General features: G+C 41.5%; 1 protein-coding gene across 1 annotated transcript; it reads left to right on the forward strand.

Annotated features, from left to right (window-relative positions):
* Positions 1–464: 464 nt before the first annotated feature.
* UBE2B (ubiquitin conjugating enzyme E2 B) lies at positions 465–14290 on the forward strand. Its single transcript, XM_033140105.1, has 6 exons — positions 465–695; positions 7189–7269; positions 7999–8024; positions 11958–12047; positions 13329–13417; positions 13790–14290. Exons 1-6 carry the CDS (start codon positions 652–654, stop codon positions 13916–13918), a joined length of 459 nt encoding a protein of 152 aa, XP_032995996.1. The 5' UTR covers positions 465–651; the 3' UTR covers positions 13919–14290.
* The last annotated feature ends 9702 nt before the right edge of the window (positions 14291–23992 follow it).

Here is a 23992-nt window from a genome sequence, read left to right on the forward strand (position 1 = left end):
GGCAGTGAAGGATAGGCGTGCCTGGCGTACTCTGGTCCATGGGGTCACGAAGAGTCGGACACGACTGAACGACTGAACAACAACAACAACAAGTAGCGCTAGGGCGGTAGCCTTAGCTAAGTAATAAACGATATTGTGACAGCTAAGAAATAAAGGGAACAGTGATTTCCCCTCCAAAAAACCACCGTCACTACACTCTCTGACAACTCAACGCCTCCTGCACGGCAGCCGCTGCTCCGCCTTCGAAGGCTTCTGTAGGCGAAATCTGCAAAATATATCCGCGCAGCAACCCGTGCCCTGCTGGAGGAGAGGAGAGCCAATCACAGCGCAGGGCGACACCCTCGCGCTCAGAGAGAGCGAGAGAGAAAAAAGCTTCATCACCCCCTTCAGGCCGGCGCAGTGGTTACATCCCTAAGGCGTTCTCGGTCCCCTCCCCAAGCAGGCGCAGTGGTACAGCCGCGAAGGGCGGCTGGTTCCCTCCCCCACCGGCGGAGGGAGACGCCATTGCGGAGTTGTTTGTGAAGCAGCAGAGCGAGAGCAGGCGGTCGCCGGGGAGGGAGACGTCGGAGTTGCCAGCGGTGCTGAGGCCTTTTTTTTGGAGGTGGTGAGGCCTGAGGATTCATTTGGCAGCCGACGGGAGCGGGGAGCATCATGTCCACCCCAGCTAGGCGGAGGCTAATGAGAGATTTCAAGAGGTAAGCGCTCTTCCCCCTTCCTTCCTCCTCCAAGAGGTCTGGCTGCTTCCCAGGGCCGGAATGCGCCCCCTCCCTCCCGCCTTCTCTGGAGGAGGAGGAGGAGCAAGGGTCCCCCCCTCTTGGGGACCCCCTTGTGAGAGCCTAACCGCTCACCTTTGCCTTTCCAAAGGAGCTGGGGGGGCTTTCTGTGTTTAGGGCGGGGGGGGGAGAACTCCTCTAGATTTCGCCTGCCCTTCTCTACCCCTCTCAAAACAAAAAACAAAAAAAAACCCTGCTGGGAGGACAAAGAGTTCAAGAGTTTTCACTTCCTCCCCTCGAAGATCTGCCCCTGCCCCGCACCCAGACTGCCCCCACCCTCCCTCCTTCCCCTTCCTCTGTTAAGAAGAAGAAAGTCAAGGTGCTTCTATAAGAACAAGGGTTGTGCTAGACAAAAGACTTTTTTCCTTTTCTCTTTCAACACCCCCACTCCAAAGAAAGAGAGGCCAAAGTGATTCGAGAGACCATTCCCATTTTATTTTATTTTTTGCTTTGACGCCCCTTTGTAGAATACTTGTCTTGTTGATATAAGGGAGTTGGATTGAAATAGACTGGCTTGACCACGTCACAGGTACAGATGAAGCCCCACTCCCTCTAGCTCAGGGGAATGACCTAGGGGGCCAGTTTGTTTATAGCATGGGACGTTATGAAAAATAGTGATTAGGTCACTGATTTTAAGAAGTCGCCTCTTACCTATTTTTTCTACCCTGCACCCACCCCCCACCTCTCTTAAGTACTCAGCATGCAAGCTGCCTTTGGGGTTTGCCGAGTGTGAAAATGGGTTTGTTACATAAAGCCACAGTAAATGGTATGCCCAAGAAATGACTTCCAACGCTTTTCTTTTCTTTTCTTTTTAAGGAAGGAAACTGGTAGGGCCACAGAGCTGTATTAAATGCAACCTTTGTTATTTCCATTTAATAGAGTTTTTCTATGCTCTCCATCCACTGATCCCAAAGCATCTTGCCAATGTGATGCTTCAAAAATAAAAGAAGCCATTGTCACAGTGGAGCTGTAAATAAAACTCCTTCCAGTCCAGTGTCCCCCTCTTTCATTTAGCCATGTTGAATCTTTTAATCCCCAAGGATTCTTCTCCAGAGTAGAGTTTCAGTGCATTTGGTATTCACTCTACTCTGTTCCCTTATGACTTGGGCTTATGCAAAGAGAATTGGTATATGAATTATGTCTCAGAAATGTAAACTCTTTAAAAGTCTGGCCTGTGAATTCCATGGCTTCCTGGGTGGGGGGGATAGGGGAAATGGTGGAGAGAAACACTTAATTTTTAAATTTTTGCTATATAACCAGCTGTGTTCTTCAAAAGTAGGGAGAATGCTAGCTGTGCTTAAGTGAATGCAATGATTTTAGTCATGGCATATGGAAATGCTAACTTTCTCACACTGAAGTTGTTTGTGCCTATTACAATGGAGGCTTGTGTTGTTTTCCGTGTTTTGCTTAGGGCTGCTTCCTATAATTGCTCTTTGCCTCTTAGCTTTTACTGACATCTGGAGGCATCTGTGAAGGTTATGCTGAAGTTGGCAAAATAATGGCCATTTTATTTCTCAAGCAGGTTGCCAAGAAAGACATCCTATCCAAATATGCTTTTCCTGGCACTGCAAATGGATTCCACAAAGAAACATATGCATATTCTATAAAATTACAATATATACATTCATTACTTAAATATTGTTTAGATAACATTACACAGGAACTATTACAGCATGGATGTTGTTAAGTCTACAGACAGCTATATGGTCTCCAACTTGGCTTAAATTTGGAATTAATAGAGGAGTAAAGAAACAAACCTCAGATATGCTGATGACACAACCTTGATGGCAGAAAAGTGAGGAGGAATTAAGAACCTTTTAATGAGGGTGAAAGAGGAGAGCGCAAAATATGGTCTGAAGCTCAACATAAAAAAAAACCTAAGATCATGGCCACTGGTCCCATCACTTCCTGGCAAATAGAAGGGGAAGAAATGGAGGCAGTGAGAGATTTACTTTCTTGGGCTCCATGATCACTGCAGATGGTGACAGCAGTCACAAAATTAAAAGACGCCTGCTTCTTGGGAGAAAAGCAATGACAAATCTAGACAGCATCTTAAAAGCAGAGACATCGTCTTGCGACAAAGGTCCGTATAGTTAAAGCTATGGTTTTCCTAGTAGTAATGTATGAAAGTGAGAGCTGGACCATAAAGAGACTGATCACTGAAGAATTGATGCTTTTGAATTATGGTGCTGGAGGAGACTCTTGAGAGTCCCATGGACTGCAAAAAGATCAAATTTATCCATCCTTAAGAAATCAGCCCTGAGTGCTCACTGGAAGGACAGATCCTGAAGTTGAGGCTCCAGTACTTTGCCACCTCATGAGAAGAGAAGACTCCCTAGAAAAGACCCTGATGTTGGGAAAGATGGAGGGCACAAGGAGTAAGGGATGACAGAGGATGAGATGGTTAGTCAGTGTTCTCGAAGCGACTAGCATGAGTTTGGCCAAACTGCGGGAGGCAGTGGAGGATAGGGGTGCCTGGCGTGCTCTGGTCCATGGGGTCACGAAGAGTCGGACACGACTGAACGACTGAACAACAACAACAGATAAACAAACTAATTGTATGAACGGTGAACATTTTAAGATGGCATCCAGTTCCTGCTGAATTGCCATAGGACTGCAGATAGTTGTATTTCCCCAGTATGGCAAATGTGGTTATGCCATGCCACAAAATGGGTTGGTGCTGTGACACAGTAGCCGTATCCAACAATGCAGTATTGCACGAAGCTGTGATCCTGAACAGTTTCTTGAATGCATTCCATTGAAATCAGCAAGGCTTACTTTGAAATAAATGTGTCAGAATTAATTTCAGGAACTGAACTTATACATTCCTCAGTCAAGCTAAGTTCACTTTGGGAACTAGCATTTATACTTCCAGGTTACTTTTAATAATTGTTTTACTAGTTTCACTATACTGACTTAAATTTAAAAATATGCCCTAAGACACCTTGTGTTGCATCTGGAAAAACATGAAAAAAATAGTTATGACCCTAGAACCAAGCAGTATTTTCACCAAGGCACCAGTGTTTGAAAACTGACAAAAAGTTAGAAAGGTTATGATTAGACATTTAAACTGCACTTCACTTGCTAGGTTTTTTTTTAAAAAAAATGCAGTGTTGTTGAGCTAGGACAGTCCTTTTGAAGAGGACATAAAATGCACTAACTATAAGGGTTCCCTAGCCTAGACATTCCTTAAACCAGTGTTTTTCAACCACTGTTCCGCGGCACACTAGTGTGCCGCGAGATGTTGCTTGGTGTGCCGTGGGAAAAAATTGTTTATTTGATTCCTATTCAAGAGAATTACTTTATATATAGTCAATATAGGCACAGAGTTAAATTTTTAACATTTTCTAATGGTGGTGTGCCTCGTGATTTTTTTCATGAAACAAGTGTGCCTTTGGCCAAAAAAAAGGTTGAAAAACACTGCCTTAAACAACTCCACATGTAACACTATTGACGAAGACATTTTAACTACTGAATGAGAAAATATGTGGCACTAGAAATTTCAAAATGGAATGCATTTGTTTCAAAGTGCATGCTAGATAGCTGGTTTACATAGAGATTCATGTCAGGAAACACTTAGTTCAAAGCTAACCTCAGCTGTTCTAAGTGTTCTTGGATAACGTATGTGAAGTGTTTTGAACATTGAAATTTACTATATAAATGTTGAATATTTGGCACTCAAGCCATCTGAGTTAAGGAAGGTATATTTTGCTTAAGTCTTATTCATTTAGGCTGACTTAGTAGTAAATGGCATCCTTGCTTCCTCTAATCTTCAGTTAACTGTTTGCATGTGAAATCCCAGTCAGGGCTGCAAAATCTTCATAGCTGAAGGCTTTTCACAGCATGGTGTTCATGAATCTTCAAGAACCAAAGCTATCTCTGAACAGCACATGGGACTTAATGCTTTTGCTGAGACGCTGGCATGCGAGCTGGCTATCATGTAGCAAGGAGTCACGTTCCTTTGCTCTCCAGCCAAGGTTTTAGGTAGCTTGTGCTGTTGACATTAAACTGATTGAACTGAGCATGCTCCAAGAAGAGAGCTGTATAAATGCAGGGTAGTTTTAAGGGCAAGGAACTGTATGTAGACGTGACATTGCAGCATGCTGTTAATTTGCTGTTATTCCTAATGCCACTCTGTTGCAAGTCTTCCTTCCCAATAAATGGAAATGTACTTTTTGATGTGAGGGCTACTGACAGAGAATTACTTCAGTGTCTTAAATCTCTTAATTTTTCTCTGCAAAATGTTGCACACTCTTAAATAAACATGATTAACAGACTATCACTAATATTGCAGTTCTGCTGTAAAAATGTTCGCATACAATACTGGCATAAGTATAACAAGGCAGCTCTTGTGTTACATAAAGTAAGAGTGTGGAGGTCATACTTGCCACATTGAAGGAGTTCATTCTGTCTCTTCAGCTTTTCTTTAAAAGATGTCCCTGTATATAATCCAGCTTGAGGAACTGAATGACTTTTAAAAAAGATGCATCTTGACCATGTTGGGACTTTTTGGAATGGAGTAACATATGGAGGTGGGTTGAAATGGGCTGGCACAGCACACTCTGAAATCAAATTGTTCCAACAACCAAAATAGAACAGCACTGTCTCACTACAGATATTATTAATGATCATCATTTCTCTACTGAAAACCCAGATAAAATATATTTCTGTATTGTTGTTGTGTTGTTCAGTCGTTCAGTCGTGTCCGACTCTTCGTGACCCCATGGACCAGAGCACGCCAGGCACGCCTATCCTTCACTGCCTCTCGCAGTTTGGCCAAACTCATGTTAGTAGCTTCGAGAACACTGTCCAACCATCTCATCCTCTGTCTCCTTCTCCTTGTGCCCTCCATCCTTCCCAACATCAGGGTCTTTTCTAGGGAGTCCTCTCTTCTCATGAGTACTGGAGCCTCAACTTCAGGATCTGTCCTTCTAGTGAGCACTCGGGGCTGATTTCTTTAAGAATGTATTGTACAGAATCTCAAAACCAGAGCAACATAAATAAAATTGCAGCAAAAATACATTTAGGAAGCTTAAGTAGAGGCTGGGTCACCTGAAAGGTTATGAAAACTATAAATTATTTCCATGGGAAGCTTGCTGAAATAATGACATAACACAAGTTGCACCTAAGACTCATTACAGATGATGTCTACTTGCTTTCATAGGTATAGAGTTCATAATCCCATGCCATCATTCACCTATTCTTGTTGAGGATAGCCAGACACCATTTGACAAGTCTTATGTGGCAGGATACAAGTTCAACAGGGGCTATGGAATAGGGCAGTATTTTAAGTACACTGGCCTTAGGTTGTTTAGATCGTCATATACTACTGTAATACTAGGACATTGAAGACAGATAATCAGCATGTGATAGCCAGTGCAGCTCCCTCAACACAGGTGTTAATGTGTTGTTGGTAGCCAACACCCAATAGCAACAGGGCTGTGGAATTCTGCACCAGCTGCAGCTTTCATACCAGCCTCAAGTGTAGCCCAGCATAAAGCGCATTACATTAGTCCTATCCTAAAGGTCACCAATGCATGAGCCACCATAGTGGAGCTAATCCACAGCTGACAAACCAGCTGATTTCGCCTGCTGTTTCAGTAATGTTCGTGTTTCAAACAGACATAATTTATGGCTTCAGTAGACTACTTGCCAATAGGTAAACAATAACAGTTCATTTTCTGTATAGTTATCTCCAAGTGATGGTCTGAATGCTTCATGAGAAGGATGCAGCTTGTTGGTAGAACATCTGTTTGGATGCAGATGGTCCCTACCTCAATACCCAGCTATAGCCACCACAAAGCGGATCTCAGGTTGACTACCAACACTACTTACATGGTGGCATAAGTGAACAGACAAGCTTTGCTTATATCAGGCACCAGATGTGCTAAGCCTGAGAAAAGATGTGCAAGTGTCCCCAACTCTCCTCCTCTTACAGCTGTAGAAAAGAGGATAATCATCATAGACACCTATACAGTTAAAGTAAATTAGATAAAATGAGTGTTTTCTGTGCTGAAATGTAATGGAGTGCAGAAGATTAGGTTGGCAACAAGTAACTTCAGTCCAGGATTGTGGTAAGGACTGAACCTTGGTGGCAGAGCATATGCTTTGCATTTAAACATTCTCAGGTTCAGCCCCCCCAAGAACTCCAGTTAGGGCTGGGAATGCCCCAATGCCCCATGCCTGAAAGCCCAGGACAGCCATTATCAGTTAGTGTAGACAATACTGAACTAGATAAGACTCGGTTAAGGCTGCTTCCTATATTCCGCAGAATGCTGGCTGAGCATTGAGGAGACAGAAAACCAGATAGGAGGAGGAATGGGTGGAATATCCTAAAGGAAGGTCTGGCTGGCTAGAATAGTTTGTGTACACTATGGATTTATGTCTCCATGCATTCTGGTTTCTTGTTTTAAAGATTACAGGAAGATCCGCCCGTGGGGGTCAGTGGTGCACCATCTGAGAACAACATAATGCAATGGAATGCAGTTATTTTTGGGTAAGTAAACCTTTCCTTCATTATAAAGGAAATGAATGAATATAGTCTTAAGTTATTTATTTTCTGTGACACTTTCACAAATGCTAAATGATGACTGAAATAAATTGAGCACATTGTTGGAAACAGATTGTTAAGGGTCCTGTCTTGCACTCCAGAGTATTCAGTTTAACAGGGCAACATTGAACATAAAGGATAGGATTCAACTAATAAGCCCCACCAGTGGAAGCCCATGCAAGGACTTCTGCTAGCTCAGTGGGGCTTCCCCCTCTCCTACCTTGCACACACACACATGCCCAAAGTGGGGGTGGGGTGGGGTCAGGAGAACCCCTGAACAACCATGCGGGGGGGCATGTTGTGTTGATGGAGCAATCTGTTTATCACTAAATTGAATCCCTCTCAAATCATTCTCTTTTAAGCTTTCTTATGATACAGCATGTAATTGTACAAGCATGGCGCTTTTAATTGAGAGTGGAACAAGCTGAGCATTTTGGCTGAAAATTCCAGTGAATGTATTGTCTCAAATTATAGCTTTGCAAGTGAGACTCTTTGCAGAGGCACTGCAATATCTAGAGTTGGGAATCAAATATCTTTTCAGTACACATTTATATACCAAGCTGCTGGCCACAGTTTTATGGGAACCTAAATGGCAGAAAATAGCTTGTGAATTCTGTTTGTTCATTTACAGTTAAGGAATAATTAATTTTAAAAGCGTATTATCTCTCTTTCCAGGCCAGAAGGTACTCCCTTTGAAGATGGTAAGCTTTAAAAACATTTTTTGCTTCTGATAGCTTTTCTAAAATTTAGAATCTAAGCACAGGAATCTTGCATTTATGTTGCCATATGTTACCTGTAACATTTGTCTGATATTGTTATATTGAGGATAACATTCCAGTAGTAATACATGTAGGTAAAGGTAAAGGAAGCCCTGGACGGTTAAGTCCAGTCAAAGGTGACTTTGAGGGGCAGCGCTCATCTCACTTCAGGCCGAGGGGAGCTGGCATTTGTCTGCAAACAGCTTTCCGGATCATGTGGCCAGCATGACTAAACCACATCTGGCACAACAGAACACAGTGCGATTGTCAGAGCATATGGAAAACACCGTTTACCCTTCTTGTGGCAGCGGTACCTATTTACCTACTTGTGCTGGTATGCTTTTGAATTGCTAGGCTGTCAGAAGCTGAGACAGAGCAATGGGAGCTTACCCCATCATGCGTATTCGAACCGCTACCTTCCAATCGGGAAACCCAAGAGGCTCATGGTTTAGACCACAGCACCACCACCATCCCTAACCAAAATACATGTAAACCTTAGTACACAAGCCAACTACCTTGTTTTAAAAGCCCATTATTCTTACAGCAGGGCTGCGGGTGGCACTGTGGGTTAAACCACAGAGCCTAGGGCTTGTTGAGCAGATCAGCAGTTTGAATCCCCGCAACGGGGTGAGTGAGCTCCTGTTGCTTGGTCCCTGCTCCTGCCAACCTAGCAGTTCGAAAGCACATCAAAGTGCAAGTAGATAATAGGTACCGCTCCGGTGGGAAGGTAACGCCGTTTCCGTGCGCTGCTCTGGTTCGCCAGAAGCGGCTTAGTCATGCTGGCCACATGACCCAGAAGCTGTATGTCTGCTCCCTCGGCCAATAAAGCGAGATGAGCACTGCAACCCCAGAGTCATCTGCGACTGGACCTAATGGTCAGGGGTCCCTTTACCTTTACCTTATTCTTACAGCACCTACTAGCAAGAAGTCCTAGTACTTTAAATCATGTAAATTTACTTGTTTGACCATAAGCCCCCTAACAATACTAAGACTGCAGTCCTAACTCCACTCACCTTGAGTAAGTAACATAGGAGTCAACAAAACCTTACTTTTCAGTAGACATGTTAAGATTGCACTGTAAAATATAATAAAATCAACTTAGGTTAAAAGGGTCTTTTATCATTTAGGTTTGCAGCCTGAGTACACAAAGTGCTAATCAATCCTGATGGTTTCGTGAAGTAGGTTGTCACATCCCTTATCTAAAATTGGGTCATCTGGAGGAGTTATAAATTAACCTGACTGACAATTTGGAATATTTTTAATGCTTGAATTTGCAGCTGGTTCTACTGGAGGGCCCTCTGACCGCTCCAAAATTGTCACTATCTCCAGTGACAATTGCATATTTGCCAAAATGGAGACCCTGACGTAACAGACAGGGATCCAAAGAACCCCAAGACCAATTCTGTTGTTAATTGAGCTTTGGACGTATTTCTGAATAGAACTCCCCCATGACACATGGAAAATAGATATTGAAATTTTGTGTGTTGTGTCCCCCCCCCCCAAATTATTAGTGAGCATGCCCAAGACCTTGGGCATTGCTAAAGTAGCTATTTGGCTTTTAGCCACAGTTTCTATCAACAAGGCACTTAAGCATAGAATATGCAGTCAAACATAATTGTTGATGGACAGCTTGGGTGTCTTCCAAATGTGATATTCAACTGGAAAAGTGTGTGCTCATGGTGTGTGTGTGTGATAGCCCCACACTCAAGAACAGGACCTAAAACCAGGCCTTCAGTATGATTTTGAGCTTGTATTCAGTAGAGCCTGCTAAGGTTTGGGGAGAAGTTCACGTTAGTTCATCCCAACATTTTCATGCTTTTTTGGTAATGCCTGGCTTTGCCCCATAACACATGATCCTGATTCCTCTTTTGATACTGAAAATAAAAACAACTTCACGTTCCCTTGAACTGATCTGTTTATAAAACTGTCTTGGTGAAAATAACTACAGTAAAGTATATGGCTGTTCTTGCAGTGGTTGAAGCAGACTTAAAGCCAACCTGTTTATCACTCTCTAGTGTTGTGTCTTGAAGAACAGGTTTTGTTTTAGAAAGTTGAAGTTCAAAATTTTGTGTGGGTTCCCCCCCCCTTTTGTTTCTTTTAAGGATATGTATTGGTTTATTTAGAACTAGTATATAAGTTTTTCCTGAAAACTTGTAAGTCTTAATGACCATGGAGCTGTTCTGTGCTCGTACTGATTATTCTGGTTCACACTAGTAAAGGGGATGACTCTTGGTGTCCTACCAAAAAATCAGCAGAAGGTTCAACTTTGTAACCAGTTATATTTTGTGTGTGTGTTTTAAACTTGATTCTGTCAGTTGTAGTTGAAAGGTGGGGCAAAGCAGTTTTTTATAGAGCTACCCAGGTTTGAGAGCAATTTTTGCTTTGCACCTGTAGTGAAGTAAATGGCTACTTGCAAGTTCCAGACACCTGAGGCTCTCATGTATAGCCCAGGGGAACTTGTTAGTGCAGGGAAAATGCAGGCTGTCGTCACAAAAATGACGGCAAATGTTTCTGATAATCTATTGATGATAAGTTGTTGTCTCTGGACCAGCCTATAGATTCTGTTGTTAGCTTTTGATACCCAGTTTGGATGTAGTGAAGACTTCAAGGCTGTCAAGAATGTTGGCAGTTCTCTCTCTCTCTTTTTTAAGTGTCCCTTTCTCAATAAGAAAACACACAAAAGCAGCAAAAAAAAGAGGCATGCTTCAAATTACTGCTGAAAATGTAGGTACTAGAAGCCTTGTGTATTTCTGAGAGATTGTTACTTCTTTCAAAATAAAGTTATGGCTGAGGTAAATGGGAGTTGTAGTCGAAAATGTTTGGAGGGCACCAGGTTGCTCCAGAAGAAAAAAAACTTTCTAGAGAAAGAAGTTTTCTTTTGAAGCATTGACATTTTTACACGTATAGGTGTGCAACTCCTCGTTTGTGTATGTATGTTTATCTTTTAGTGCTTCGTCCTCAACTGCCCAGCTTTTTTCCTTTCATTTTCTCAAAGGATGTGTTTGACTGTGCTGGATAATTTCAGACCAATTTACACATTCAGCTTCTGAACACATTCTTATTTTAGAAACAGTGTGAAATGCATGAGTTAGTTCAGATCCTTGAAATGTATCTGTATCTTGTGTGTGTGTGTGTGTGTGTGTGTGTGAGAGAGAGAGAGAGAGAGAGAGAGAGAGAGAGAAATCACACAATGATCTTGAGCATGGATTTCATACTACTTTCTTCACAGAAAATACTTTCATTGTAGTAAATGTATAATGTATGAAGACCTGTTCATTAGAACAGTTAATCAGCACCAGCTTAAAATGCCTGTTATGTAACTCATGAATTTCTGAGCTGAATAGGTTTGCCAGACATTTATCTAACTCCATTTGTGTTTAGTTTTTAATACCAAACCACTGTTACATTCTCAACCTGTGGAAATTCAAAAGGAATACACCTGATTCATCTGCATATTTTTCTACAGTTTATAGCTGAATAATGTACATTGTGTTTTAGGTTCTACTCCATATTCTCTTGAGTGGGCTGCTAAGATACACTCAGGATGCTGATGTTATTTCTATTCATAGCTGTGTACTGCAGTATTTTATTAACTCTAAAAATAATGTTAGACTAAGTGTTTATTTTTATTTCAGGAGTAGTAGCCCTGTTGTTAATCATAAGTGCTTTTGAAAGGAATTAATTTTACCACTATATATTTGTGATCTTAAGATGTTTGTAATAGCTTTGTTATATAACTCTAAACTGCCTTATGAAATGGGATACAAATGTATTAAATAAAACGTCACGTTTAGGCTTTTAAAAGCAGATTCAACTACTGTACATGATTTGTTCTTGTTTGTCGCCCCCTTTCTACCCCTTTCTCTCTTTTTACAGGTACCTTTAAATTAGTAATAGAATTTTCAGAAGAATATCCAAATAAGCCTCCAACTGTTCGGTTTTTATCAAAAATGTTTCATCCCAATGGTAAGTTTTCATGAAGAATATTTAAAAACCTTAGGTGCAAGCATGTGCCCTCTGACTTTCAACAAAGTTTTAATATCCATATCAATTGCTGAAGGTAATTGTCAAGGCAACTACTTAGCACAGAAATAAGATTAGAAATAGTTTGTTCTATTAGAGACCAATAAAGAACTTCCTAATTAAGGGAATTGCTTTGGAGATGCACTTTGGAGGGTACAGTGGGGAATGAGGAAAGATCCATTGCATGAGTGGCCAGCTCTGTTGGAGCCAACCCCCTACATCTGCAAAATGCAAAGCCTTAATGAACGTTGCAGCTGGAGCTGTAATCTCCCTTAATATCTGTGCTCCTTTTTGCAAGCTTTCTGTCTCAAAATTTGTTGCTGAATCCTCTGTGTATAGCATATGGCTGCTTCTCTTTCAGGCAAGGAGAGCTCAAGTTAACAGGGAGCAGTATTGATGCTGTCCAAGCACTGATTCAGTCACTTGACAAGACATTGAGGCCCTGTTACTATATTTTTAAAACCTTTCCTCCCATTTTTCCTGTAGCCTAAGCAACTTGCTGTTCATCACCTGAAGAGTGAGGAGGAATGAGGGATTGTTATTACTGAGATGTCAAATGTAGCTAGACAATGTACACTCTTTTAAAGAGAGACAGCGAGCCTATAAGCCAATAATGTGAAGGAGGATTGATCCTCCTTTGGAGAGGAACTTTTATGTCCCTGCTCAGTGTGTGTAACTAACATATGCATAGAGGAATTCTGATTTGTGAACCATATATTTTAACTTTGTTAGGAAGATTGGTTAGAGATAAAGTGAGAGGGTTCCTCTTCTATTGCTACAAATCAAAGGAAACCAAACACCTTTCATATAATTATCTTCAGATTTTGCATCAGGATTGTTATGAGTCATGAGTCTCTTATCAGCACATTCAACTGCAGAAAAACCTGTCTTGGGAATGAGAATTTCACTTTGATTTTCTTCCTGCCCAAAAGTGAACAATAAATAAATGGATATTACCTCCCAAAATGCCTAGTGACCAGTACTTCTAACCTGTGCCCACACAAGATTAACTGCAGGTTGCCTCATTGGTGAAAAGTTAGTGTGCAGTATGCTCTTCTCAGATATATTTTCCATAGCTTGATCTATGCATGTTTTATGAAGATTTCAATACGAATTAAAATGCTGAACTTCTGGAGAAATATATCACCCGTTCACATGTAGCATTCAACTGGCATAAACTTGAAATAATAGTGGTATAATTTTAAAACCTTCTTTTCATTTTAGTATATGCAGATGGTAGCATATGTTTAGATATCCTTCAGAATCGCTGGAGTCCTACGTATGATGTCTCATCTATTTTAACCTCAATTCAGGTAATCTTAGTAAATAACATACTGCTCTTCATAGTAGTCTACTCATCTGAGAAGCTGATGGGGGAAATTGCTGATGAAGATTGAGTCCTTTCTATCATGAGCAATTTATTACAGTGAATATTTTGAACTATTTCTAGTAACTGTATGGCTACTTAGTAAGTCATTTTGTCTGAAGTGCTTGTCAAAAGGATTCAGTTATTATTTTTTTACTGTATCAGTTTAGATGTAATATTAAATGTAAACGTTGCAAGAACAGGGCCTGGGCTTGTTGTAACCCGCAAACATGGCATTCTACTCTGGTTAGAGCTCTGCATTTTGATGGCTGCTGCTTTATATTTCATCCCCAATTTTGGCTTCCTTTTCTCTTTCTAGTCGCTGCTTGACGAACCCAATCCAAATAGTCCTGCCAACAGTCAGGCTGCACAACTTTATCAGGAAAACAAGCGTGAATATGAAAAAAGAGTTTCGGCTATTGTTGAACAAAGTTGGAATGATTCATAAGAAATAACTACTTCATTAACCGACATCCTCATAATCATCATGTACAATTTAACTCGCGATAGGAAATGCTATCAGAACTTCTCAAGTGCCACGTTTGACTTGCATACAGATGTGTTTGCAAAAATAAGCCCTTCAGTTTCAAAACTCTAAAAGCTTGTGTACCTTGATTAATGTTCTTTCTATTGCATGTTATGACCTAAGTTATTGCTACATAAATTTGTAATATATCCTGTTTGTATTTTTTTCAAAGTGTATAATGTTGGTGTGAAGTTTTCATGACAGAATATACATATTTTGTAAATCTGTACTTTTTTCAAAATATTGAATGCCTTATTTTTGAATTCTTTAGATTTATAAATTGGACAAAAATCACTTAACAGAGTTTTATATATAAAATATTTCATGTAAAGCTGAAATACATAACCTCAGTGCAAGACATTTTTCTGTCACTTCTTTCAAGTTTTCCATGGGCTCGCAGATCGCTTGCGTGCAGATCTAACTACAAAAATACATTAAGATGTAAGATGCCCTCTCACGTGTGCAGGCTAAAATTCTGCCTAGGTAATATATTTTTCCCCACCAGTGTTGGAACAGCCTTACAGTTCTCAGCACTTTGGTGTGGTAGAGAAGTACTTGGAGCTCCATTTTCCCCCAACACAGATTTTGACATTGTTACATTTTCTATATGGTGCTCTTTCTTTGGGGAGCTTGGTACATAAGCTGCCTTCTGCCAGTCATGCAAGATAGGATAACATGGCAAAAAGATGGACATGCCACTCAGACATGCATCTCACAAATTTGGGCAACTCACAAATAAGTGCCCCATATCCAAACTTAACACTAGTCATTACATTAGCGACTCTTAACTGGCCAAAACCATTCACAGCAGAGCCAGTGGACAAGGTACAGAGAGTGCTACCATTCACTAATACAGACCATTGTCATAGCTATGTACCAGTATATGCCCAAATAACCAAGTTGTTTTAATCACATGCAGGCAGCAATTCTACCTTGTATCTCATTTTACCTCTCTGCTTACAGAAAGCTCTTTGCTCAGAAAAGAGAGGAAGTTCTGTGAATGGAAAGCCAAATCTTCCCAGGTTACCTTTCTTGCTGTTCCATAGTAGATTTGGGAGGGGAAGATGGGGAGAGAAAGGAGAAGCAGTAAAATGGCTTTCCTGCCTTCTGTGACTAGAGGGACACGATGAGATGCAGTCATTGGTTAACTTGCTTATTGTAGGCAAAATTTGGAATTACATCAATACAGACAGGCTTCCAACTTAACACAGAATCAAAATGAGAATCTAAACCTGTTTCAAATGGAGATGGTGGAAAACAGGATGGCTCTAATGACCAGGTCACTTTTTGTCAATGGGACTTATTCCTGCTTGATGGGTATGAGCAAATACAAGAAATCCTTTATATAGATGCATTCCTGTTTGCTTATTACATTATTATCCCACCTTTCCAGTAAATGGGTCTTAAGATGCCTAACAATAGCATTAGTACAATATAACAGCAACAAAATAAAATAGAGCCAGGAAAAACAGTTTCCAACCTCTGGAAAAAACAGTTAAAACGAATATCAACCTAACTAAAAAGTCAGATGTTGAGTCTAAGGCCTGTAGAAATGAAAATGTACTTGCCTGCTGGTGGTAGGTTGTCAAGCCTGGTTAGTCCCTTCCTTTTCCTTGGCAAGGCATTCAAGAATCTGCGAGCAGCAGATGAAAAGGTCCTCTTTTAGTTCCCATCAAATGTGCTTCATATGGTGGAAAATGCAGACTTTCAGATGACACAGTCCCAAGTCATTTAGGACTTCACAGGCCACACATCTTGCACTTTGGATTCTATCAAGAAACAGACTTGCTAGCCTATGAAGTTGTGAAAGCGTGGGAACTGCATGCCCCTGATAGCTGGCCCCACTCACTGGGTGCAGCATGCAAAACCAACTTGAGCTTCTGAATACTCTTCAAAGACTGTCTCATGTGGAGTGTCACAGTAGTCCAAATGAGATTTAAGTAAGTTACATGCTAATGATGGCCTGATACTGCAAGGAACAGGCACAGTTTTTGCACTAGCCTTAGCTGTGCAAAAGTGCTCCTGGATGCTGTCAAAGCCCATCCAGGCTCAGGGTTGAATGCAAAGGTACACCTAAAACTTTATCTTCAAAAGGAGTGCATCCCTATCCAAGGCTGATTGAAAACCCAGCCAGCCAGGAGCATTCTGTCCTGTGTAGTTTAAGCTTCAGTTTACCCTCATCGAGTCTTACTGAATCAGGCTTTCATTCAGAACTTGATCAGTTTCCATGGATTTAAACATAAAAGGTAAAAGTTTTGGGTGCCGTCAGAATACTGGTGATAGCAAAGTTTTGCTGAGTTAAGGTATTTTTAGGCGGGGGGGAATCAATATTTCCAGTGTCACATGGTGAGAAATTGAAAACCAAGGAAAAGTATGATACGATTTTATTTATTTAATACTTCTTCTAAAGAATCCTGAACGTTCAGATGCATTTAGTAGTTTCTGGATTAAGGAATTGCACTCCTAGATCATTTCAGTCGCAAGATTCAACTGTATAGTTTATTTCCAATTCTGAAACAAGTTTAAAAGAAATATTTCCTACTATGAGTTTGAAAACTCAGATTTATGAAAGACACAACATTAATAATAAAATCAAATACTAGGAAACATTCTGAATTTACATTCATTTGTACTCTTGAACATGGTGGAAAACGATTTGTACAAAATCACCGACTAGAAGTACAATTCTTTAATAACCCAAGTAGAAAGTACAAGACTTCTCTTTTGTGCTCTATCATTGCAGCTATTTCACAAGCATTAATTCAGTTTTCCTTAACTGCTATGCGTGTGTGATCTTTGTTTTGGTTAAGATCATGTTACTTCTATATAAATAGTACCCATGTACTGATATCAGAATACATGTTACTATAACAACCTTCTCATTAACAGGCATACTAGGTCATTTAAGTCCTGCCTTTGCTAAATGAAAGATAAACACTACCTTGGCTACAAAATATGCTTGCTTGGTGAATTGTAGGGACGGAAAGTAAAAAGGATTGGGAAATGTTATCAAATTCTCAGGAGCTAACATTTTTATATAAGGCCAGGAAAGATGTGGTGGTAATACAAACAATCACTTGCATTACATTAAAGAGGGACTTTAATATTCTCTCACAATAATAGATGTAAAAGCAGATTACAATAGTGGAAGTTTACAACCCAACAGTAGGAAAAGGGGCTTCACAATTAACTAGTGGTATTAGAGTGGGTATTTTTGGCTAACAGTAATGGTTGCTGGGATAAGAAGATAAAATGTGAGAATGGGTTTGGGTTTGGGGGTGTTTTTGGTTTTTTTAAAAAAGAAAATAAACACATGAAGCAGTAATTTTCTGCTGCTTCTTTCCGTAGTTCAAATTCCTGTCATAACTTTTACCCATAAAAGTTATTGGTAGGTTAGAACTGCACAGCCAAAGAGAATATGCATAGGAGCTGAATTGTGCTTAGCATGAACTGCAAGTGGGACAGATAAAGTGAAAATACCTTTACAGAGTCAGGTGGGGGTGGTAGAGAATATTTCCCCCCACCAACCCTGGATCAAATCTGTGAGAACATGCTATAGATAGAGACTGTTTCTAGTGAAGGCAGGCAATACCTGCTGGATCAGGTGTGGAGAACCTTTGTTCCTCTCCATGTGTTGCTGAATCCCATCAACCCCAGCAAGCATGGGAGTTATAGCAACACCAGGAGGGCCAAAGGCTCCTTACACCTGACCCAGGTAGCAGTTTCCTATCTTCTGAAATGTGGCAGAATGTAGTCTCCACCTGACAACTCCACACAGGGGAAAGGAATCTCCTAGCCTAATGTGATAGCAGGCCTCTGGTAGGAGTGACATAGGTCCATTTGGAAGCACTTTGCCAGCAAGCATGTCAAACTGACCTGACAGTCTTTCCCCCACATGAATAGCCACTTCACATGAGGTGATTGGGAGCAGAGGGCGTTTAACCCTTTCCCTGCCTTGTTTATCCACTCTAAATGATCACATGTGGTTTCATTTGGAATGCTGTGAGGGAAAGCCACTTACAGAGAAAGGTGAGGTGAGGTACGAAAGCGAAGTGCCCCTCACTGTCTCCCCCCCCCCCCGCCACCTGACTATCACATATCATCAACCTCCTGGAAGTTTTTCAAACAGAAAGAACAGTTATGGCACTGTTACAGACAGTGCAAGTGTTAATATCCACATCTCAAGCTGAGGCTTGTGTGTGTGGAACATAGAAACTAAGCTTCTGCATTTTTATGTAGCCAATCTTCTTTATATAAAAATAATTTTCTTCCCTCTCAATGACCAAGTAACACAAATAACAGTTTTTGCCTGACCATTAATAACAAACAACAACAACAACAACAACAACAACAGGGATGTAATATATGAAGAACCTAAGAACTGGAACCACTGTAGATAACAGGCTCATTGCTAGCACATCATTTACCATAGGAAAATAGGTCTGAGTCACTGACACAGAACCTGCCTTGTGCTCCTGCTTTTCTTTTTATTTTGGTATGGCAGTAGCACTAACATTTTTAGTTTCCTGCAATGCTGTATGTATAGAGTCCAGCCACGCAGGCCTAGGGCTCCTTTCAATACTCCTTATAGGCTGTCTGACAGTGAGCCACAAATACCCCAACAGCAGCAGTTCTAGAAGTGCTGACTGAGCCTAAGCAGCTAGACCTGCCAATGCTGCCATTTTCTTTCCTACAAAATGCAGTGAGCTTCATAGAATCATAGAATTGTAGAGTTGGAAGAGACTCTGAGGGGAACAAGGCAGGTTCTGCAATGTAGAAATTTCAACTGAAGCAGCCATGACAGATGGCCATCCAAACTCAGCTTTAAAATGTCCAGAGGTGAGTCCACCACCTTCCAAGGACATCCATTCCATGGTCGAATAGCTCTTACCATCAGAAAGTTCTGACGGTGTTAGGCAAAATTTCCTTTCATGTAACTTGAAGCCATTGGTTTGGGCCCTACCCTCCAGAGCAGGAGAAAACAAGCTGGCTCCATCTTCCATGTGACAGCCCTTTAGATATTTGAAGATGGCTATCCTATCTCCTTTCACTCTCCTCTTTTCCAAGCTAAACATCCCCAACTCCCTCAACTGTTCCTCATAAGGCTTGGTTTCCAGACTCATCTCGGTCACCCTCCTCTGCACACTTTCCAACTTGTCAATATCCTTTTTAAATTACAGCCCCCAGAACTCTACACCACAGTATGCCAGGTGTCAGAATAGAACAGGACTATTACTTCCCTTGACCTGGACACTATACTTTTGTTGATGCAGCCTAGTTGCAGCTTTTTCTGCTGCTGCACCACACTGTTGAGCCAGTGTGGTGTAGTGGTTAAGAGCGGTAGACTCGTTATCTGGGGAACCGGGTTCGCGTCTCCACTCCTCCACATGCAGCTGCTGGGTGACCGTGGGCTAGTCACACTTCTCTGAAGTCTCTCAGCCCCACTCACCTCACAGAGTGTTTGTTGTGGGGGAGGAAGGGAAAGGAGAATGTTAGCCGCTTTGAGACTCCTTCGGGTAGTGAAAAGCGGGATATCAAATCCAAACTCTTCTTTTTCTTCTTCATGTTAAGCTTGTGGTCTACTATGGGTAGGAGTCTGATCAAAACTATCTGGGTTGGCCATTGATACAGGCCAGAAAAGGCAGGGGCAGAACTTGCATTGTGACACAAAGCTGAAATAATTCATTGAATTCACTGCCACAAGACGTAGCTGTAAGACAAATTAATTAAAAACAGATTTATCAATGGGCATTAGCCACAATGGCTAAATCCAGATCCAGGTGCTCTTGGAGGAAACTGATTTTCTAGATCCATTTCAATCGAGGTTTAGGACTGGTTTTGGCATAGAAACTGCTTTAGTCACCCTATCAGGAGAGAGATGGGGAAAGTGTTAATTCTCCTCAACCTCTCAGCAAGTTTCAGTACAATCCACCATTGTATCCTTCAGAGCGGCTATCCAAGCTAGGGGTGAGTTGCACTGCTTTGTGGTGGTTCTGGTCCTACTTGGATGGTCCTTTCCAGAGGGTGATACTTGGGGAGTGCTTTTCGACCCTCTGGACCAGGGGTCAGCAAACTTTTTCAGCAGGGGGCCGGTCAATTGTCCCTCAGACCTTGTGGGGGGCCGGACTTTTTTTTTTTAATGAACGAATTCCTGTGCCCCACAAATAACCCAGAGATGCATTTTAAATAAAAGGACACATTCTACTCGTGTAAAAACACACTGATTCCCGGACAGTCTACGGCCGGATTTAGAAGGCGATTGGGCAGGATCAGGCCCCCGGGCCTTAGTTTGCCTACCCATGCTCTGGACCCTTCAATGTGGGGTTCTTCAGGGTTTAATTTTATACCCCATGCTGTTTAACATCTACATGAAACTGCTGAGTGGGATCATCCAGCGTTTTGGAATAAGTTCCCAGCAATATGCTAATGACACACAGCTCTACTTTTCTTTTGCATTTGCAGGTGTGGCAGTCTATGTATTGGACTGTTGTCTTGCCTTGGTAATGGACTGGATAAGATCCAATAAACGGAAGCTCAATCGCGATAAGACTGAGGCACTGCTAGTGGGTGGTTCCCTAGATCAGATGGATTGGAGGTTGCCTGCTCTTGATGGGGTTACACACCCTCTGAAGAAGCGATTACGCAACTTGAGGATACTTCTGGATCCATTACTGTCACTTGAATCTCAGGTGGCCTCAGTGGTGGGGAGTGCCTTTCATCCCTGTCTGGACAGGGATAGCCTAATTTCTGTCCTCTATGCTCTGGTGACCTCTAGGTTAGATTACTACAGTGTGTTATACATGGAACTGCATCTGAAGACAGTTTCGAAACTTTAGCTGGTGCAGAATTCAGCAGCCAGGTTGCTGACCAGGGAAAGATGGTTTGAGCATACAATGCTAACCTTGGTTCAACTGCACTGGCTGCCAAGTAGTTTACATGGCCATTTCAAAGTGCTATAAAGCCTTAAATGTTTCAGGACCGCAATACCTCAAGGACCACCTCTCCACCCCAGACTCTGTGATCATCATCTGAGTCCTTCTTTGAGTGCCCCCTCCATAAGAGGTCCAGAGGGCAGCAACACAAGAACAGACCTTTTAGGTTTGAAGACAGCTATCATATTAAAACAGAGTTGCAAACACCACAATTAAAAATGCTACAATTTTATTATAAACCACACACAAAATTCAGTTCAGTATGGAGACAGCTGCTCACAAAATATTTTTACAAGCTTGTTTTAAAAAGAACACTTTACACAACAGCTTAAAGGCCTGTGAACCTGTATTCTTGTGGGGATCAGCTGGCAAAAAGAATTTTGTAACATGAGGGCAAACCACAAAAAGGACCAGGCTCCATTCCCCATTACAATGTGTGTATTCTTAGGATGTTTGTGTGATTCTTTTGATCTATGCTTCACCGTCTCTAACATAGAGTCTTCATCTCAAAAGTGATGAAAGCAAGTAAAGAAAATGTATGGCAACTTTTTACAGACAGATGGGGATGCTTTGTAAATTTTTGGATACACACTTAAAAAACTGATGGTGTGACTCTGGTATTAAATTCCCCTCTCTTTTTCTTGAGTTAAATTTTGACATGAAAAATGCTTTAATGAAAAGGTTGACTAGCATTTCTCTTCTTTCATCTCTTAGTTTTGTGAAAAAGTATTCAGTAAATATTTTATACTACTTTGTATAGAACATTAGTGGGAAATGGTCTGTTTATTTGGCTCCTGGAAAATGACTGCCAAATGTGCAGCTCTGAATTATGTACAGGGTTAGCAAGAGAGAATCTGACCCTAAAACACAACACTGGCCTCATATCATCTCATATCGACCATTTCCTGTTATGCAAAACTAGCCAAATGTTCCTCACAAAATACTATAAGAGAGAGTGCCAACTTTGAATACGTGTGGAAAACTGCTCCTGGTCCTGAAGATCTGCTTGGTTGGTGGGCAGGATACTAACTCTAGTGCTACAATGGCTATGCCTGCTCCTAAGGAATTCAGAACATGAGCTGTACATCTGTATGGTGTGGTGTAGTGGTTAAGAGCAGCAGACTCGTAATCTGGGGAACCGGGTTCGCGTCTCCGCTCCTCCAAAGAGGACAAAAGAGTTCAAAGCAAAGCAAACTGATAACTGGAAGACCACAAACCAAAACTGTCACCTGAATAGCATTAGTTAACTAACATTATTGATTCCTTTATTCAATAAATTTGCTGTTATCAAGTGAGTGGGGCAATGGTGTGTCTGTGTTGAGTTTTTTATTTTAAGAGAAAGAAATGTGTGCATGTTCTTTAACTTCAGAGTGATTGCAGCCTGTTCCTGATCATAGAAATGCAAGGTATTAAATTTGGTGTCATCAACAGGATTGAGGAGTCTAAAAAAAAAGAAAAGAGCACAATCATCTCAAGAGGCATCATGAGCCTTGCTGGTGAGAACGCTGGTGACGAGGCAGAAAGGGTACAGGCTCAGAGATCCAGGGAACAAGCTTTCCTTTGTTTCTTTAGGGTACCCTAGGTTTTTAATGGTAAAATATGCAAGGGAACAGGACACTGTCTGGGGAATTTAAAGCTATTCTGCAATGCATGCTTTGGTTTCATGAGTTGCCAACTGAAGCAGGGTATCAAAAAGGGTGGTGTTAGTTTGGCCATCAAATCAAAAGGAGATGGCAGAACACATCTTTAAGTGACTGGTGTGTGTATTTGAAAGGGTTCCACAGAACATTTGAGGAAATAGGCCCCAGGGCTTTTGGGGGCTTTAGGAGCAATTCAGTAGCTGGTAGCAAGTGAGGACCCAAGGCACAACAAATGATCAAGAGATTTCTGGAAGGGGTTTAATAGCATTATTAAACTAAAATGGTTCTTTTGGCAAATGGGGAAACATCCTTCTGGGATTTTTAGGAGAAAGATTTCTCAGCTTTACAGAAAACAAAACAAGGCTTTTGTAGAGAATCTTGCCAGGGCCTTTGACTGAATCAGTGCATTGCAACAAAAGTCCAGTGATGTTGATTGTGCACAGATGGAGAGGAGGAAGAGGCAAGATGGAAGGAGCTGAAGCAACTGAAAGCAGGAAGAGGATGTTGGAAAAGATACAGAGGGAGATGCAAAAGTTGAAAGCAGGTCTGACGCACAGAGCCATGACACAGCAGAAGGGACTGTTGGTTACAGGATAAACTTGATGAAGATGGCAGGCCTATCTGCCAAAGATGTGGTAAAGCAGGGCACATTGCCAGTGGAGAAAAATGATGCTGGCAAGAGTGTTCATTAGTTGGAAAAGTCAAACAGAGCTCTGGAGCAGCTGATGAGACAGGTGCAAGACATGGAAGTGGAATGGGAAGAGGAAAGGAAGCAGCACTCCATGGTTGTGGCTGCCAGGAGGCTGGAAACAGATGTAATAATGGATCTGAAGGCCCAAAGGGACTTTGCTAGCAAGAATCATGAGGCAGTCATCCAACAACCCTGCAAACTGCAGGCCCAAATGAAAGATTAAATGCACAGCTGAATGATACTTATATGAAATGTTAACACAGGCCACTGAGGATGAGAAGACATCCCTCTCTTGCTGTGTCTGACATTTGACACACTCCTTTTCATGGAAGCAGAGATTATTCGGTTTGAAGGAGGAACTTGCAGCTGTTGAACATGCTAAATGTCAGGCACAGCAAGAGAGGATGAGATTGCAGTGCCTGAAGGCTTGGATAGCTCTGCTTGAGGAAGAACTGGAGGAAAAACAATTCAATACTGAGCTGTATCTAAAGGAAGCAGATCTTCAGATTGACCAGATAAATGCAGACCTAGACATAGAGGATAGTAAAGCCCATAAAGAATGAAAATGCTCACCGGCAGCTTCAGCATCAGAACAAGGAGTTTAAAGCCAAGCTGCAGAAAATGGAGAATGCTCCAAAGTTTAAATACAAGTCTCCCATCACTGTTCTGGAAGCAAGGACAGTGCAACTGGAAGAACAGCTGGGTGCTAGAACAAAGGTAAATAAAGTCCCCA

Source organism: Lacerta agilis, chromosome 2 (assembly GCF_009819535.1).
Source record: "Lacerta agilis isolate rLacAgi1 chromosome 2, rLacAgi1.pri, whole genome shotgun sequence".
NCBI lineage: Eukaryota > Metazoa > Chordata > Lepidosauria > Squamata > Lacertidae > Lacerta > Lacerta agilis.

Coding starts and splice junctions, on each gene's coding strand:
- UBE2B (XM_033140105.1), top strand. CDS start 652: ATGTCCACCCCAGCTAGGCGGAGGCTAATGAGAGATTTCAAGAG. Junction 8,025..11,957: donor AGGTACTCCCTTTGAAGATG/GTAAGCTTTAAA, acceptor CTCTTTTTACAG/GTACCTTTAAATTAGTAATA. Junction 12,048..13,328: donor AAAAATGTTTCATCCCAATG/GTAAGTTTTCAT, acceptor TTTTCATTTTAG/TATATGCAGATGGTAGCATA.